Source organism: Sus scrofa, chromosome 18 (genome assembly GCF_054392235.1).
Source record: "Sus scrofa isolate SSC_HxYL_T2T_F1_AM1 chromosome 18, Sscrofa_HxYL_maternal_Yorkshire_Landrace_v2.0, whole genome shotgun sequence".
NCBI classification, from domain to species: domain Eukaryota; kingdom Metazoa; phylum Chordata; class Mammalia; order Artiodactyla; family Suidae; genus Sus; species Sus scrofa.
This window is the reverse complement of record NC_139400.1, coordinates 48,566,999-48,584,966: the sequence shown is the minus strand read 5'-3', so window position 1 is coordinate 48,584,966 and position 17,968 is coordinate 48,566,999. Positions and strand designations below refer to the sequence as shown.

Here is a 17,968-nt window from a genome sequence, read left to right as displayed (position 1 = left end):
TACGCTGCATTTATGCTACAAAGGTCACGTTTAAATTGATCATCTTGTGGTACTAACTGTGCTCTTCAACTTTAATGTACATATCACTAGCCTGGGGACTCTTGTTGAAATGCAGATTCTGGAGTTCCCGTCGTGGCTCAGCAGTTAACAAATCCGACTAGGAACCATGAGGTTGTGGGTTCGATCCCTGGCCTTGCTCAGTGGGGTAAGGATCCGGCGTTGCCGTTAGCTGTGGTGTAGGTCGCAGACGCGGCTCAGATGGATCTGGCATTGCTCTGGCTGTGGCGTAGGCCAGCAGCTACAGCTCCGATTAGACCCCTGGCTTGGGAACGTCCCTGTGCCTCGGGAGCGGCCCTAGAAAAGGCAAAAGGACAAAAACAAACGAACAAACAAAAAAACAGAAATGCAGGTTCTGTTTCAGTGAATCTGGGATGGGGCTTGACTTTTGGCATCTCTAACAAATTCCTAGGTGAGGTGGACACTGCTTGTTCTCAAGCACACTTTGAATTTCAAGGAATTGGAAGATCTTGAAGTTCTTTTGAATCATCAAAATGAAATTTTACATGCTTGCATATTACTTATATTTTACTGCTTTCTAATGCTTTGAGAGTCAGTAAATTATATGTTCCATCCAAAATATTTTATCAGCCAGAACAATGAATTTACTTGAATATTCTATTCCTTTACTCACACTGAATTATAAAGTGTTTATCTTTAAAAACTCTGTGACCTAAAGAAATTTCACCTTCAATCAAAGAGTACTTTATGCACCATGAGAATTATTTCCCAGACTCTAAGGGAGAGTAGTGATGATTTGAACGTAAGAAAAATTTGTCAAAATTAAACTTTCTACCTTTTCAGTTTTTCAATCCGACTCTTTCTCCGTCTAGGGAACTGACTGCATGGAAGTATAGAGCAGTAGACTCAGTGGCCCACTTAAAACCAAGGAGCACCTACTCGTAGCCCTCAGACCTGGCAGTCCATTTATGCTTGTGTCTCCAGATGCTGAAGGGCGAAAAGTAATACATTCACATGTGATACAGAGCAAACCCTGTGACGATGCTCCCATGACGAGCTATCTCTAGTGGTAAAGAAGAAAGCGATCCATGAATTGACTGTCATTTACTTGTTTGTTTTGTCTGGGTCCATTGAATGGCATCTGTTAGCATTACAGTAGCTAATGCCCAGCAATTATTCCCCTCATATACCTCAGTGTGGATCAGACATGCAATAGAATTAGATCCTCTCTTTGGAATTGATTTTTTTTTTTCCTCCATCATCAGTGAAAATAAACAGGAAAGGTGTAGTGTACTCCTCTATGCCTCCCGATTTACCTAAACGAAACATAGACACTCAAATGGGAAACTGTAAATGACTGCCTTGTATGTCCTGGAGACCAGAATAGTGGAAACAACAGTCTCAGAATAGTGGAAACAGTGGTAATTTTAATCAGGAGGAAATGGAAGAAAGTGTGGTAACTTCAATGGGAACAAAGTACCTGTTATGCTCATTGCTTTTTTTTTCCCCCCCAAAAATGTGCATTCACCTGCCTTGTATGGCCCTAAGGTGGATGGCTCGGTTTGCATAGCAAAGACGGACTTGGATTGCGAAGAGAAGGGTAGGCTCCAGGGTGGGGAAACAGGCTGCGGATGTCCACTTCCTGTGATCTAGGGGTTCAGCCAGGCTAGTGTCTCTTTCTTCCTTTGCAGTCCCTACTCTAATGCCCCAAATATTCTGCTTTTAGTTTCAGTTCTTTGGGTTGAGGCATTGCTCGTGGCAGTTGCTAGAGTCCCTAGGTACTGGTACATTAACTGTGCAGTAGTATTATTGCCAATAATGTCTATGGCAGCCACCCTCTGTTTAGGGCAACTGTGTAGCCTGCTGCAGGCAGACAGGAAAATGAACTGTCCCTGGAGCTTAAGTTTGAAAAATTCGGATGAGCTGGGATCGTGTTTTCAACCCTGGACCAATAAATGTGTTCAGGGGGGTGAAAGATGACAGTTGGCTAATTTGGCCACATAATCTTCTGTTGGCTGAAGTTGGGGTGGGGAGGGGGAATTATAATTATTTCAGACTTTAGTAAAACCATGTATTTGGGGGAATATTTCCCCAAGAAGGTGCTTGCTCTGCTGGGGGAAAAAAAAAGTCATGTCCATTACACCTTCGAACAGGTTACTTTATTTGAGCCTCAGTCGAAGAGTTCATATGTTTGTTTGAGACAGTGATATTAGATGCTTTCTGAGGGCCCTTTCTTATCTAAACTCTCGTTTTCAGTTACCTTTCTATGCAGCATTTTGCGAAATGATTTCATATCCAACCCTGACAAGCAGGCAGATGTAATGCTATTTCACCTCCTTCTTAGGTGAGGAACCAAGCCTCAAAAAGTTAATTAATTTGCCTCAATCATTAGAATGTCGAGTAGCAGAATTAGAACTAGATATTAAGTGATTGGCTTCATTTCGAAGAATTACTCACATTAGTGAAATTAGTTTTGCTCATTCCGTAATGACCACTAACTAATCTCATTGGTAGCCAACTACTATAAATTAAGCTAGAGGTGATGGAATAGTTTTGATGTATTAAATCTTGGACACTTGAATTTTTCGTTTTGCTGCCTTCTGAGCGATGTTGAGGTTATTCGTTAATATGATGACCGTGTTTCTGATGGTTGGTACTGGAAGGTATGGCTGGAGAAAGAAAAGCTGCTGAGAATTCAAGCTGAAAGAAAATGCTGATAGGAAGAGATTGAGGGTGCAGGGTGTGTGTGTGTGCAACTTATTACTACCTCTCAGCTCAAAGACTGTTGATATTATGTATGAAGCAGATAGCATCAAATAAGTCACTATTTGTTTGAAGATTTCTGTAAATAAATATTTACACCACACAATCAATGATGTCTATAAAGTCAAGGGGATATGTTTTATTTTTAACAATTAAATTAATTGTGTATCCTCTGCATCTACAAACATCTATTAAGATAACTCTGGGAACTAAGAATTCTTAACGACTGGCTTTCTTCTTGAGCAAGTATGTCTATAAAGTCAAGGGGATATGTTTTATTTTTAACAAATAAATTAATTGTGTATCCTCTGCATCTACAAACATCTATTAAGATAACTCTGGGAACTAAGAGTTCTTAACGACTGGCTTTCTTTTTGAGCAAGTATTTCAATCTAGCATATAAGATTTTTAAGACCAAAGAGGAAAATAATCTTTGATTAAGAAAATACAAAATTATGATTAAAAGCCTTAATGCACCTGATTTTGGTCGGCAAATTAATGAATTTATTCTCAAGGAAATAAAAATGAATAGTAAGAGGATGTTCACTGAAATATCATTTAGAGTAGAAAAAAAAAGGGAAACAAATTGGGAGATTTTTGAAAAAGATCATGGTACCTTCATAAAATGAAATATTACACGGAATCATGAAAAACAGTGCTGCCAAAAAATAGTATTTTGTTTAGTGACAAAAACATTCACAATAGCTTAACAAATAAACGCATAAACTCCAGAGTCAGGCAACCTGGATTCTGATTCCAGCTCAGCCAACTCCCCATTGTGTGACCTTGAACAATTTTTTTTTCTTTTTTTCTATTTAGGGCCACCCCTGCGGCATAGGGCCAGCCTAAGCCACAGCCACAGCAACGCCAGATCTGAGCCTCGTCTGGGACCTACATGCTACTCCCAGAAACACTGGATCCTTAACCCACTGAGCGAAGCCAGGGATGGAACCCATATCCTCATGGATACTATTCGGGTTCATTACCACTGCGCCGCAAGGGAACTCCAGACCTTGAACAAGCTACTAAATCTTTGGTACTTAGTTTTATAAAATGGGGCTAATAATGACAGGATCTGCCTCATAAGCTTGTTGGGTGAATTGGATGAGGTGATCTGCACAACTGAGATAGTCACTATAACAAGGTTATAAATCAGTACAACATTTTCTTTCTTTGCTAATCTGTATTTTCTACTTTGGGGGTCAACAATTATGTTTATGTGGTAATGATGATGAAAATATAAAATTATTATTTTTTAAACTATTAAAATTTTATTTGTGGTAAAATATATATAACATAAAATTTACCATCTTAACCATTTTCTTTGGCTCCACTCATGGCATGTGGAAATTCCTAAGCCAGGGATTGAACCCAAGCTACAGCAGTGACCCAACCTGCTGCAGTGACAATACTGGATCCTTAACCTCCTGCACCACAAGGGAACTCTCCATCCTAACCATTTTTAAGTTCAATAGTTTTAAGTATATCACATTGATGTCTTCAGAACTCTTTTCATCTTGCACAACTGAAATCTAAACCCATTAAACAATTACTCTCCATTCCTACTTCCCACATTCTCCTGGCAACTACCACTCTATTTTCTGTCTCTATAACTTTGACTACTGTGAGTACCTCATATAAGTGGAAATGTGCAGGATTTGTCTTTTTGTGACTGGCTTATTTCACTTAGCATAATGTCCTCAAGCTTTATTTGTGTTTATCTGTGCTGTAGCAGGTGTCAGAATTTCCTTCCTTTTTAAGGCTGAAGAATACTCATTGTATGTATACACCACATATTTTTACCCATTTATCTGTTGATGAACACTTGAGATGCTTCTTCCTTTTGGCTGTTGTGACTAATGCAGCAATGAATATGGATGTACAAACATTTAAACATTGTTTTTTTTATAACAGATTATGATAAGTTCCTATAAATTTCTTAAAACTGATTAAGACACATGTAAACAGGGACTACAGGGGATTCAAATCCTGGATTTGCCTTTTGCTCCCTGAAAATGCTTCAACTGTTAAATAAATAAGTTAATATATTTAGCTTTTTATTGGGCACTTTGTCTTGGAGCCTAGTTATTTCAGAAGATTTTATATTTAGTTGAAAATAAGGGGGAAAAAACACCAACAGGAGTTGAAACAAGACAGGCACTGGCCTTCCTCTCACAGTCAGGAAAGTTAGAGGTTGTCAGCCCATGACTCATGTTGCATTTCGTGGTATCAGAGTCTAATCTTCTCTCTTCTTGGTCTGCCATGTCACTAAAGCTTTCCTCCGAGGGCTTTTCATGGGACAAGGTGGTTTCTGGGGCTCCAGCAGCATTATTTCAGTTTCTATTCCAGCCATCAGAAAAGAGGAAAGAAAGAAGGAAAAGCTTGTCCCTTCTTTAAAGATACTTTCCATTTTCATTCCATTGGCTGGAAGTTAGTCATGGGATCACTTCTGTCTGAAAGAGAGGCTGAGAAAAGTGGTAGTTATTGCCAATAAGCCATACGCCCTGCACAAACTGGGGGTTCTCTACTGAGGAAGAATGGCTATTGGGAGACAGCCTGGGTTTTCTGCCAGAGTCTCCATACATGTTAACCAGCATGTTAGAATATACCTCCGTAGGTAGGTAAGTGGAACTGTTTCACTCTGAGTCTATAGATAATCTCTACTAATTGTTTTGAGGCAACGGTGATCTTCTCGGCTCTGTTGATGCTTACTCCAAAATGAGATGGATTTAAAGTCTTGGAGGAGGAGTTCCCGTCATGGCTCAGTAGTTAAGGAACCCAACTAGTATCCATGACGATGCAGGTTGGGTCCCTGGCCTTGCTCAATGGGTTAAGGATCCAGCGTTGCCACGATCTGTGGTGTAGGTCTGAAGGACCAGAAAATGAGCAAATCAGTAGCAAAACCCAGAAGAGAGCTCAGTTCTCTAGCATTTTAGCCTGGTGACCTAAGAGTAAATTCACTTTCAACTGGTGAGTGAAACGTCTGCTTTTCTTGGTCTTTCTTACAACTTGTACCCTTGGTGCAATTCAGTTCAATTGCACCAACTCTCTAACTTAAATTTGTGTCATATCTAAAACATCCCAGTGGTCCTTTTCTATATTCTTTTGACCCTAGAAGGCAGAACACTTGTAATGGGAAGCATTATGATCGGAGAGCCAGAGGAACTCTGTTTTTTTTTTTGTTTGTTTTTGTTTTTTTTTTTTGTCTTTTGTCTCTCTTTGTTGTTGTTGTTGTTGCTATTTCTTGGGCCGCTCCCGCGGCATATGGAGTTTCCCAGGCTAGGGGTCCAATCGGAGCTATAGCTGCCGGCCTACACCAGAGGCACAGCAACGCGGGATCCGAGCCGCGTCTGCAACCTACACCACAGCTCACGGCAACGCCGGATCGTTAACCCACTGAACAAGGGCAGGGACCGAACCCGGAGCCTCATGGTTCCTAGTCGGATTCGTTAACCACTGCGCCACGACGGGAACTCCGGAACTCTGTTTAAATGCGCTACGCCATTGGCTAGCTGTGAGACCCCCGGCAAGGCATTTCCCTCGTAGCCTTCAGAGTTCTCAGTCTTAAAAGGAAAAGGCAGGGGGTTAGTTTATAGGATCTCTAAGATCTCCAGTGCTTTAAGAAAATGTTCAAAGCAGCATTTCTACTTTTATCCCGTGAAGAATCCTAGAGCCATTGCTACAAAGGCTGAGAAACTGAATCAGTTGTATTATGCATTCCATCACCTAACCCTTTTGAACAGATGGAGACAGAAATGGTGCTGTCCAGTATCGTGAGGAATAATGACTACATGTGGAGTTTGCTGATATACCTGCAGAAATCATTTCCATTCGGTTGAAATGAAGTCTTGGTTGTTTCTAAGAAGTAGGCACTTACTTCATGGAAAACATCCTGTGCTCCTCTGAGGCAGAGCCTTTAACTGCTGCCTATACCGCCCTCATTATCGCCAAGCCAATTAAATGGCTGCTCCCCATTGTCTTTCTTTTTCCTTAATGTGTGCCCAGAACATGCAGAGGTTCCAGGGCCAGGGATCGAACCCCAGCCAGCAGTGACAACATGGAATCCTTAACCACTAGGCCACCAGGGCACTCCTCCCCATACTCTTTATAAACTGCATGTCTCCCGGATTGTTCTTCTCTCTACTAAAGCCTCTCCTGGAGTTCTGTTGTGGCTCAGTGGTAACAAAGCCAACTAGTGTCCATGAGGATGCGGGTTCGATCCCTGGCCTCCTCGCTCAGTGGGTTAAGGATCCGGTGTTGCTGTGAGCTGAGCTGTGGTGTAGGTCACAGATGAGGCTGAGATCTGGTGTTGCTACGGCTGTGGCGTAGGCTGGCAGCTGCAGCTCCAATTTGACCTCTAGCCTGGGAACTCCCATACACCGCGGATGCAGCCCTAAAAAGACAATTAAATAAATAAATAAATAAATAAATAAATAAATAAATAAATAAATAAATAAATAATAAAGCAAGCAAGCCTCTCCTGCTTTTCAAAGTTCAGCTCCTGGGCGACTTCCTCCACAATGTTGAATCTCTTCCTTCTTTAAACCTCCATGACAGGGCAAATAAGCTCCTCTCTTACATTCACTTCCTACCTTGCACTGCATTCACTTATAAAGATAAATGACGGCCTCATCTCTCTTGCTAGACTGTAAGCTCCTAGGTAGCACCATCTCTTATCCTCATCAGATCTAAACTGTCTTGTCTGGTGTCTTTCATAAAGCCAGACCCTTCCACGTTTATGGACTACTTTCGGCCCTTCCTAGCAGTTGGTATCACAATGCCTTTACTCTCCTGCCTTTTCGGAGGGTCTGTTTATTTCTTTTGTTTTTAGGAAGCTGGATGGAGGTAGTTTCTTTTGAAGAATTTAGAATCCGCATTACTAAATAGTTTATCTAGTTGGACTTTTCAGTGCAAATTCAGCATCATAGGTGTGCAAGGAGATGAAGAGAATTTTTCCTTCCACAGGTCAGGTTCCGTTTTGGTCTGCTGGGTTGCATATTTTATTTTAAAGAGGACAAAATAGAGTTTTGTCCACCTGAGACTGTTACATGCCCTAAGTTACGTAATGATCTTTGGGAGCCTTTGCACTGAAAAATGTCATAAACAGAGCCAAACACACATTGTTTCTCCTTTTGAATTTAGTCAAGAGCATTTGAGGATTTGGATGGTACTGCCCGTTACTTTATTTTTATATTACTCACTGAATTTATTACATTTATAGGTGTACAATGATCATTACAATCCAATTTTATAGCATTTCCATCCCAAACCGCCCTTTACTTTAAACATGAGGGAGATCTATATGCTTTTCAGGGCATGGCTGCTGCTTTTTTTTTTCTTGACCCCAGCATATCTCAGCCCTGTGTAGACAGAAGCCAACTGGCAGGTGATAGACTGTCACTTGAAGGGGTGGTGGCTGTCAGTGGAAGGCCGATAAGCTTTCTGGGGAGAAGGACGCTCTTCCAAAAGTAGGGTCCATTTGCCAAGAAGGCAGCAGTGGAAATCACTGGTGGCAACCAATTAGGACAAACAGGTTTGCTGAAGGCTTCTGTACATCTTTCCCATTGGTAAACTTCCAGGCAGATGAAAATGTTTTCCAGGTGGTTTTTGGATTTGTACCTCAAGGGAAAGTTCAAGTGCACCCCAAAGCACCACATCCCTAGTTTGAGAAATGCCACACACACCTAGGTTCCATCATAAATGTTTTTGTCAAGTGAACCCTTGAGGATGTATGGCTGGTGTCAGGGAAGGAACATCTGAGCAACTACCAAGCACTCTCTAAATATCCTGCAATTCCATAATGTGAGTTTAACCAGATCTACTGCTGAAGTCTAGCCAATGAAAGGTCTCCCAGCACACCCCCCCATTCCATTTTCCTTAATTAAGTCACAAGTAACATCTTTATCTCAAAGCCCCATGCAGAGAGTATCTTTTTTAGATAAAGGAGGTAGTGGTTTCCACTGACAGTACTTATCCGTAGTAGTAAAAGTTTTTTCACGGGTCACTTTGGTTTGCGAGGTAAGGCAGGATTTACAGATTTTTTTTTTTTTTTTTTTTTTTTTTTGCATGGTCTCTTTATCATTAGTAAATACATTTAACACTCTTAGTTTCAAGAAGCTGCCTGGCCATGGTGGTTATTTAGAGGAGGGGAAAAAGCAACCACACATCATCTTTCTTCTCTTTTAACTTGAGTTTTACACTAAAAATCTGTTTTGAGAAGGAAATGGAGCGTGCTAAACTAATGACAGCTTTCCCTTCTCTTACTTTTTTTTTCTCTTTCAGAGCAATGCGCTCCTATCCGCTCCTCGGCGTGGTGGGATATGGGCACTGCTGCCTTAAATGAAGGCTCCAATTACTTAAAAACAAAAAACAAATAAACAGCCCCCCCCCCCCCGTGGGGGGAGGAAACCGAGGAGGGTTTAAGAGGAAACTGTAAACCTGTAGGCAAACATTTGCAGAAGTATAGTTTCTTCGACTAGACAACCCCCTTTGCTGGGAAATTGTTAGGTGCGTCCGTCTGAGAAACGTGCCTGGCTAGTTGGTGACTGCCCTTCAGATCCACCCAGGGGGACGCGACAGAAGGAGGGGCGGGTGAGGCCCCCAGTTTCCATTCTTGGGGAGAGGAAGCTGGCGTTCCACAATGCGCTCTGAAGACAGCTGGTTATCAGGTCCCAATACTTGCCAAGCGTCCTCTAATTTCACATTCCAAATTTCTTCTCCTTTGCAACCCCCTGCCCACTCCCCCCACCCCCCTGAGCAGAGGGTGCCATGGCTTGAGCGGGAGGCCTCGATCCGGCCAGGGACCCGGGGCCTGAGGATCGGGCTCCTGGACACCCAGGGCTGCGGAGGCGAGAACTCCGAGCGGCCGAGACCGCTGTGCCGGTTTTTGCCAGAGATTAGCCGCCGCGTGGGTCCCTCCCTCTTTCTCCGGTGAATGAACGATTAGTCAAACCGCACCTCCCCGCCCCAGTCCGCCCCGGGGTTAAGGGAGGAGTCCCGGAGGGACTGTTCTTTTTCTTTTTCTCTTTTAAGGGCGAAAAGCGTTCGCTTCTGTGCGTTTATTAATCGGCCTTGCGTGTCCTTTCAGCTTCTGTCGTCCTTAGTGCCACGACGCGCAGACACGTAAGCCCAGAGCACAGATCTCGAAGGCCCCTGGCTCCTCTGTCCGCTCCGCGCGTGAGTCAGCTGCCGTGCCCCCGCCAGAGGGAAGCAAAGCAGGGAGTGAAAAGTTGCAGCCCAACCCCCCCCCCCGCCCCCGTCGCCCCGTTCGTCGCTCCTTCCCAAAGCTGGGGCACCTGGAAATGAGCAGTGGTGGTGAGGCCCCCAGAGCCCCGCATTCTGCTTCCTCCCTGGGTTGGAACCGTTGTGAGCAGGAATGGGGCGGCATCCTGGGTTAGTGAAGGGTTCCCCGGGGAAAGGGAGGAGATGCCGCGCGCTCTGGGCGATGGAGACGCGCCTGCCACGCTCCGATCCGCACCCCGGGGCAAGCAGCCTCCCTCCCAGGGCTGGGGAGAGGGCTGGACGCCCGGCGGATCATGAGTGCCCCGCTCACGGCTTCCGCAATCCCACTTGCGCCGGGGCGCCCCCAGCGGGCTCCCGGAGGCGCCCGGTGCGCCCCGGTCTCCCGCGCCTGAGCGAGCGAGCGTGCGCGCTGGCCCGGCGTAGAGCCCGCGGGGCCGGCAGGAGGTAGGAGTGCAGGAGTGGAGGACGCGGCAGCAGCGGCAGCTCCGGGCGCAGTCATTGCTGCCCGGGCGGCGGCAGCGGCGGAGCAAGCGGTGCGCACCGGGCAGCGCAGCGACTCCTCTGTGCCTATCTCCCATCGCTCCGACACCCCCTGCACCCGGCCCTCTCTCTGGCGCGGAGGGAGCGACAACTAAACCGCTGCAAGCAACTCCTAAAAAAAAAAAAAAAAAAAAAAACGCCGCATTGGAGGAGCCTGGCCTCAGGACCCCTCCTCCCTGGGTGCCCCCCACCCCTCGCCTCCCTCTCCCGCCTCCCCCCTCGCCCCCCCGCCCAGGCTCACGGGCGCCCGCCTCCCTCCTTCGCGGACTGTCTCCCGACTCGCCGGCTGAGAGCCCTTTTTGACTGCGAGCGGTGGTAGCGGAGCAGAGGCGGCGGCGCGGGACCTGCAGTCGTCCGGGATTCCCTCCAGGTGACGATGCTCTGGTTCTCCGGCGTCAGGGCTCTGGCTGAGCGTCCCTGCCGGCGCTCGCCTGGGATTACCTGCTGCGTCTTGCTGCTGCTCAATTGCTCGGGGGTCCCCATGTCTCTGGCTTCCTCCTTCTTGACAGGTAGGGGAGGGGGCGGGAGGGACCGGCCCCCCGGACGCCGGCTTGGTACCTGGGAGAGGAGGCGCTGGCTTGCCCCGGGAACGGGAGGGTGGGGAGCGAGCACCTTGGAGCCTGCCCCTCGCTGGCGGTTGGGGATGAAGCGAAGCCCGCGGGGTGAAGGGGTGGGAAGGTAGTGAGTCGGGTAAGGGGTGGAGGGCCGGGCGGCTGTTAACATCGATACTATGATGATAACGGAAATCCTTCTATTAGAATTTGAGAAGCTCCATTATTTATTTTTAGGGTTTTTTTTTTAACCTTTATTTAGACTCTTCTCGCGTATATGATTAAGGAAACAAATTGTACCATTTCCACCCATCGGCCTTTCTCACGCTATGGGGTTCCAATAGAGCTTCTGTAGTAGGAGTGCTTTTTAAAGCACCCGCTCTCCAGACCTTGACTTTGAAGAAACTATCATATTTTAACAGGGTAATACTAGCAAGATATAATAATTATATGCTTTCAGGCAGGTGAAGACCTCAGCTGCTATTCTGAAGGACATACTTTACTGACACCTGGTGCAGAAAAGAAAATATTGAGTCAATTTCTAACAGAAGAGCAAAGAAGATTATGTTTCAAAAACTGATTTCCATTCAGGGCAATATGGGGCAGATTCATATAAAGGCCTGTTCATTGACATAGTTCTGAATTTTTCTCAAATTTAAAATCTGCCCTAATGGCCAGTTTGAGTTTTTTGCATATGGGAGTGTGTGTTTAGTTGCAATGCCTTCGTAAAGGAGTATTATTAAAGATCCAGTGAAATATTTAGAAATGTGATTAAACCATCTGAGAGGAGATACAGCACAGCTTAAAAAAAAAAAAAAAAAAACCTGTTCCAATAAAACTACTTAAAATAGATGGGGGGGGGGGCTGTTTTGGTGCGTTTGATAGTTTAAAACTCGTTAGGAACTTCTGAAATTTGGGTATGGTTGTTTCAAAAAGGATCAATGTGAAAATTCTGTTTTTTTGTAATAATGTCACTAAGTTAAGTTTAAGCAGCGTTTTTTTCTCCCCTCCCTTCAGGTTCAGTGGCAAAATGTGAAAATGAAGGTGAAGTCCTCCAGATTCCATTTATCACCGACAACCCTTGTATAATGTGTGTCTGCATGGTGAGTATGGAGATCAGGTAATGAGAAGTCAACTGCTCCTTCCGACAAGGTGAATCTATTCAATGTAGTAATATAACCAGATCTATAAAATTTCTTTTGCTCGTTACGAAACTGCACATAGCTGGAGAATTGCATTCAGTTGGATTTCTGAGTTTTATGGACTTTGGCAATTTCCATTTCATCAGGCTGGGAATTTTTATCTGTGACATCATGTTGCAGAAGTAAACTTAAGGTGGACTTCACATGACATTGTCGCAGTGTCAATCACCACTTGCACTTCGGTTCCTAGGAATGGCTATTGACACCCAATCATAAGTGCCACCAAACTTTCTGCCTTGACTCTGTTGTCTGAGCTCAGTGTGAAAATAACATTTAGGTATAAAGGTCTGGACAGAGTATGTGACAAGGGGAAAGAGAGGTGACAGTCACAAAGCACAAACATGAGGATAAGACGTAATCTTGGATTTCTTTGCCTCTTATACCCGAAGCTCTCAAAAACAGCCTTTATATTTCTGGTTTGGAAGCATGAGTCAGAAGGGACATTCTATCCTTTGCGGAGGATAACACTTGGCTGTCCACTGCTTAGTTAACACTGGCAGTGGCTAGTAGATTAAAAAAAAACACAACTTGTTTCAATTTATTTTAGTTGAATTTTTAATGATAAGATATAGTAAGTAACCACACAGGGGGAGATTGTATGAATAAGAATTTCTGAGATGAAATAGAGACTCACAAAGAATAGCATTTTTGCTTAAAAGTGTTTTACATGCCAGTCACTTTTGGCAAAACCTGATTAAAAACTACACGTCACAAACCCTGTTGGAAATACATTAAGGCAGTCGAATGCGAACCTGCAAGTGATAGATGACTGCTTGTTATCAGATCAACATGCTGGTTGGAACTAGAGAGGGATTCTCCTCTGTTTAGGTGAAAGCCAAGCCATCTGGGTTTAAACTGCCCCAACTTCTTCATGACAAGAGATGAGGTCAACTTCATGAAATGATAAATGGGTGAAGGTGGATGTCTGTATCAAATGATTATCAGGTTCCGAAGACTAAGGAAGGCAACAGAAATAGAGGTTAAAAATGCATTACGTTTGCAGAGATGAGAAGTATTGCTGCTTTAATAAGGGAGCACTAAGAGAGAGGGACACTAGATTTCGTGTTTATGAGCTGCCTTGTTAGTTAATGATCTCTTACTGAAGGACCTGTTGGAAAGAAGCTTTACGTTTACATTCTGGCTCAGTTGTATGTTTACAAATGTAGTGTGTGTATGTGCGTGTGTAAGAGAAAGAGAAGGAGAGAAAGAGATTTGGGGTGGCGGGGAGATAATCTTCCTTTTAAATTTCTCCTATCTGTACAATGTGAGTGAATTATTTTATCTTAATCTCTTAGGATTTCAGAAAAAAATCACTGTGAGGGAGTACCATTTAAATGAACTTGGAGCTCCATGCGTGGAGATATTGTTTTTCTCCTCAGCAATATTGTAACATCTATAAGGCTTAAATATACAGTTTGGGTTTTGCAAACTGTTCCCAAATAACATGAAAAAATTCTCCACGCTGCATTTCCCCTTTCGATACTCCTACCCTGGGGAAAATAGTGCCTTTCCTGGAAAGGACAGCCTTACTGCTAATAAGACAGATGTTAGAATCTTGCTGTTTTGAAGGTAGAGCGTGACTCTGAAGAGAAAAGATGCATCAGTTGAAGTTCTGGACGGATATATATTCCAGAAAAGCATTGATTAAGTTCAGGAGGATAGTAGCTTCATTTATATCTTGGAGTAACATTTGGAGGTATCTGCCTGAGTGAGAGCTGTCAGAAATCCTTTCTAAACATGTAAAGTTGACTCTGGCAATCCGACTCACTTGCTAGTCAGAGGCTGCCTCCGAGCTCTCACTAGCTGAAAGGCTCAATGATATGTTACTGCAGACTTTGCAGGGGTTTAGGATTCCCAGGCCAAGGTGTCCTAGTTTTTACCGCTTCCCAAACATTTCTAATACTTGATAAAGTGGAGTAAGAATAGGTGGACGGCCACTTTATTTGTATCTGTTCTTGTAAGTTTCTGAGGGACCATTGCAGTATATGAATTTCAAAGCACCCAGACTGCCTGGAGGCTGGTTGGCATTTTTATACTTAGGCTGGAAGGTGGACTTATTTAGCAGATAGATAATGCCAGCCATAGCAGTTGATCTTTATGAAACAGTTTATTTGCTGGTGCTCACAAAAGCCTGCATTATCTCATTTAATCTTCACAAAAATCCTTTGAGGATTCTTAACCCCCATTTTACAGATGAGGAAACGGAGGCTAGAGGCATTTAGTAGCTAGTGAAGGTCATATTTTCGTACACAGCGGAGCTGAAACTCACTCTCACCTGCCTCTGGAGCACATGCCTCTAATTAAGTGAAACAGGCTATTTTCTAAGTGAAAGATATGAAAAAGCAAGGGAAAAAACAGAAAGATTGTTGAGTTATTTTACTTTTGGCATGGCTTGAGTTATTTTGCTTTTCTCTTTTGAGTCTTTTAGGAGTTCGGTTAGCTAACATTTGTTAATCACATTATATGAAAGGAAAATCTCGTTATGATTTCAGTTGACCTGCAGGGAGCTTTAGTTGTGAGCTAGTTTTATGTATGTACATTAAGAGGGTATGTAATAGTCAAAACTGTACTTTGGATAAAGAAAATAGTCATATTTAGTTTGTGTTGGTCCAGCCTTTTGGCAGAAAGTTACCTAAAGCTGAATATAAGCTCATATCTTATTTCATAACATGTACTAAAAAAAAAGCTAACCTCAACGTACGCTTAAAAAAGATGTAAAATGTTACAGTTGGGAGGAAATAGGTGGCACAAAGTCCTGCATATAATTACAGTGTAAAAGCTGGAAACCCCCCACAAAATCAACTTGGCCTGATTTAAACTTCTAAGCTCCGAAATGTTTCAAAGGTGGAATGAGCTCATTTCTGTGGGAATTTTCAGGATGACAGCGGACAGAGTGGCCACGGCAAGCAGAACTGAATTATTTCATTCCCGTTTATCCTTGTCTGCCTGGGTTGGAGCATCTTGCCAGCATCAGCTGTGGTCCAAGAATAACCTGTTTGTTAGCTGGTGATGGATATTGTTTTAAAATGTGTGGGTCAAAAAGCTTTAGTTCCACTGTTCAAGGGGGAAGGTGAGAATTTGGACCATTGTCCTGAAATTTAAGGAAGCGGATAGGTCGTTTGGATAAAAGAGGCAAGTGCTTCGTTGTTCAGTTAGAAAGCACAGCACAGCTTTCCCCACTTTACAAAATGGTCTTTTGTGAGGTTGAGGAAGGAAGGTCCAGACTTACTGCTATTTTGTATGAGGTTTTTTTCCCCTTCTCGCTAGAATTATTTTTGCTGTAATGCCCAGGACAACACGTTAGTGCCTTCTGTGAAGTACGGCTGCTCCTCCCACGTAACGAATCCAAAACAGTTCTCAGGATCTCTCGGACATCCCCAAATCCATCCAGTGTACCTAGGGAAGTGGTACCCCTGCTTCTCACCCCTTTTCATGCCGTAGCATAGAAGGAAATGGCACAAGCCAGTGAGTTCGGCCCAGTGCTAGAAACCTGAGAAAACTTTGCAGGCTGGGACTCAGAAAACCAGAAGTCAGTCAGAGCTTAGTTTGGCATACATTTTGTTCAGCAAAAAACATTATTCTGAGGTTTAAATTTCCTCTTTTAAATCCAGAGGTGCAATTTAGAAATGGACCCTCTGCTCATAAAAAGCAACGTGAAATTTGGTGTTACAAGAAGCGGAGCTCCACCTAGCTTAGAGCCAACCAAGTGGTGCAAACAGAGGGGGCTTTGTCTGCTGTCTTCTATTTTTTAATCACAAAAATCCTCTGTCACTGAGTAAGCAGCTACTAGCGTCTTTAATTCTCTTGGGTACCTTATCTCTATAAAATCCTCATGTGTCTTATTGTTCACGTTCACTGGCTAGAGAATAGTTATCTATCATCTGAACAAGTGTTAGGCATGTGTTGGAGAATGAGGGAGCTATCAGTGCATCAGGACTCAATTCGTGTGTGTGTGTGTGTGTGTGTGTGTATGTGTGTGTGTGAGAGAGAGAGAGAGAGAGAGAGAGAGAGAGAAATAGAGATCGAGGAGCGCGAAGGAGGGAGAGAGGGAGAGGAGATACAAATTAGTTTGGTGTGTTCAGAGAGGTAAACATAGTATATACACATATGCATAGATTGCCATGATTTTTTAAAAAGTGTTTTGTATAATTTTTAGACTTTGGATTTTTGGATGCTCACTAAGGAAATGATCAGGGTTGACTGATTAGAAGGTGTTGCGACCAATTGCCTTTCCACAGAATAAGGTATTCAGTAGAACAGTGTTAGGGAAAGAGAACTAATTTATGGCACTGCACTGGCAAATTCACCCATTCCAGCTCTGAGGCCGTTGTTATTACCCATCCACACTTTCCTGAGGCTCAGAGAGGTGAAGCACATGTTCTGAGCGATGGGTCTGGGATGTGAAGATAGCATTTTCTCCACTAAACCAACTTGCTTCTGCCAGTATTTTAGTCCTTAGCCATGTCTACAAATACTCCCAAGTGTTTCGGAGAGATTTCAGCCTCTGCCGAGCTGCCACAGGCTCACTTTGAGGGGCCGTCAGAGTGATTTTGGTCTTGTAACACAAACCACGTCTGGACTTGGAGGGCCCTTTCAGAGAAAGACACAGTTCAGCTGACTCTTGGCTGGTGTCATATCATTTGGGCAAAGAGCCTTGGTTCTGGCATCCGAGAGACCTGGGTTCAGATCTTGGCTCTTTCGCTGACTGGTGGGGAACTTGGGGAAGTTTCTGCACCTTTCTAGACCTCCATTTCCTCTCTGGACAGTGGGATGACTGTTACCACGGAGCTCAGAGACTTGCTGTGAGAATTAAATGAGATACAGCATTTAAGGCTTGGCCCAGGACTTGGCATATAGTCAGCTTTCTAGAATGTTTCATTGTTGTTGCTATTGATAACGAATGTTGCTGTTTCCTTCCTTCCTCCCTATTTTTATTCTGTATTTCTTTCTTTTTCTTTATTTTTTTTGGCCGCACCCACAGCATATAGAAGCTCCCAGGCCAGGGACTGAATGCATCCCGAGCCACAGCTGCGGCGATGCTGGATCCTTTAACCTACTGCTCGGGGCTGGGGATTGAACCTGCACCTCTGCAGCAACCAGAGCCGCAGCAGTCGGAGTCTTAACTCGCTGTGCCACAGCTGGAACGCCTACGACAATTCTCATTTCCTCACAAGGAGTAGGATGCAAAGGTTCATCAGAAAAGGGAAAAAAGGGACGTCATAGGAGAAGAGACATAGGGGGAGCGATGCCAAGCCCACCCATCGTTATGAATGAGCGGGGCTAAGTCAGTAACGTTTTGTGGGGTTTTCTGTCCCTGCAGACTTGGCCTGGGCCGATCTGAACTGCTTCCTTATTGGGCCAGTGGTCTGTGAGCCCTGGTGTAAGTTTTCCCCTTGCTCTCCATGAAACACTAAAAAAACTTTCCATGGAAGAGGGGCCTTGCTTTTCTGCAGAGTATTTACATCGCTGTGCCTGTGGGGTCACCTTCACTTGTACTTTTATTGGCAGAGGGATAGGGTTGGGACTCAGGAGCGCTGTAATTCTGGAAAAACTGCCTAGTGGTCTGGCATCATGGGGATTTTCCTGGCCCGCCTTGTGGAAGTCTCTCAACCCCGTTCCAGACCTGAGTGGGTTTTTTGCTGCCTACTTGCC

General features: G+C 44.1%; 3 protein-coding genes across 11 annotated transcripts in view; 2 read left to right on the top strand and 1 right to left on the bottom strand.

Annotated features, from left to right (window-relative positions):
• Nucleotides 1-9,997, top strand: part of LOC146395032 (uncharacterized) — a 273,628-nt gene extending 263,631 nt beyond the window's left edge. Inside the window, exon 6 of the mRNA XM_085005884.1 lies at nucleotides 9,869-9,997. The gene's annotated coding sequence lies outside the window, so the exon portion shown is untranslated. The remainder of the gene's footprint in view (nucleotides 1-9,868) is intronic.
• The window catches only part of BMPER (BMP binding endothelial regulator), a 247,149-nt gene continuing 238,730 nt past the window's right edge, over nucleotides 9,550-17,968 (top strand). For 4 of the 9 annotated variants that reach the window (XM_085005875.1, XM_085005872.1, XM_085005870.1 and 1 more), the window contains exons 1-2: nucleotides 10,860-10,933; nucleotides 12,132-12,217. Coding sequence is in view for 6 of the 9 variants with exons in the window: in XM_085005870.1 (XP_084861996.1) it covers nucleotides 12,203-12,217 (15 nt within the window). In the remaining 3 variants the exon portion in view is untranslated. Of the gene's footprint in view, nucleotides 9,712-10,859; nucleotides 11,538-12,107; nucleotides 12,218-17,968 lie in introns of those variants that run through there. The other 5 variants (XM_085005871.1, XM_013990846.3, XM_013990842.3 and 2 more) reach the window with 3 other exon arrangements.
• On the bottom strand, nucleotides 9,963-10,931 carry LOC106508213 (uncharacterized). Its single transcript, XM_013990847.3, has 2 exons — nucleotides 10,805-10,931; nucleotides 9,963-10,675 (listed from the first exon to the last, which is right to left on the bottom strand). Exon 2 carries the CDS (start codon nucleotides 10,599-10,601, stop codon nucleotides 9,963-9,965), a length of 639 nt encoding a protein of 212 aa, XP_013846301.3. The 5' UTR covers nucleotides 10,602-10,675; nucleotides 10,805-10,931.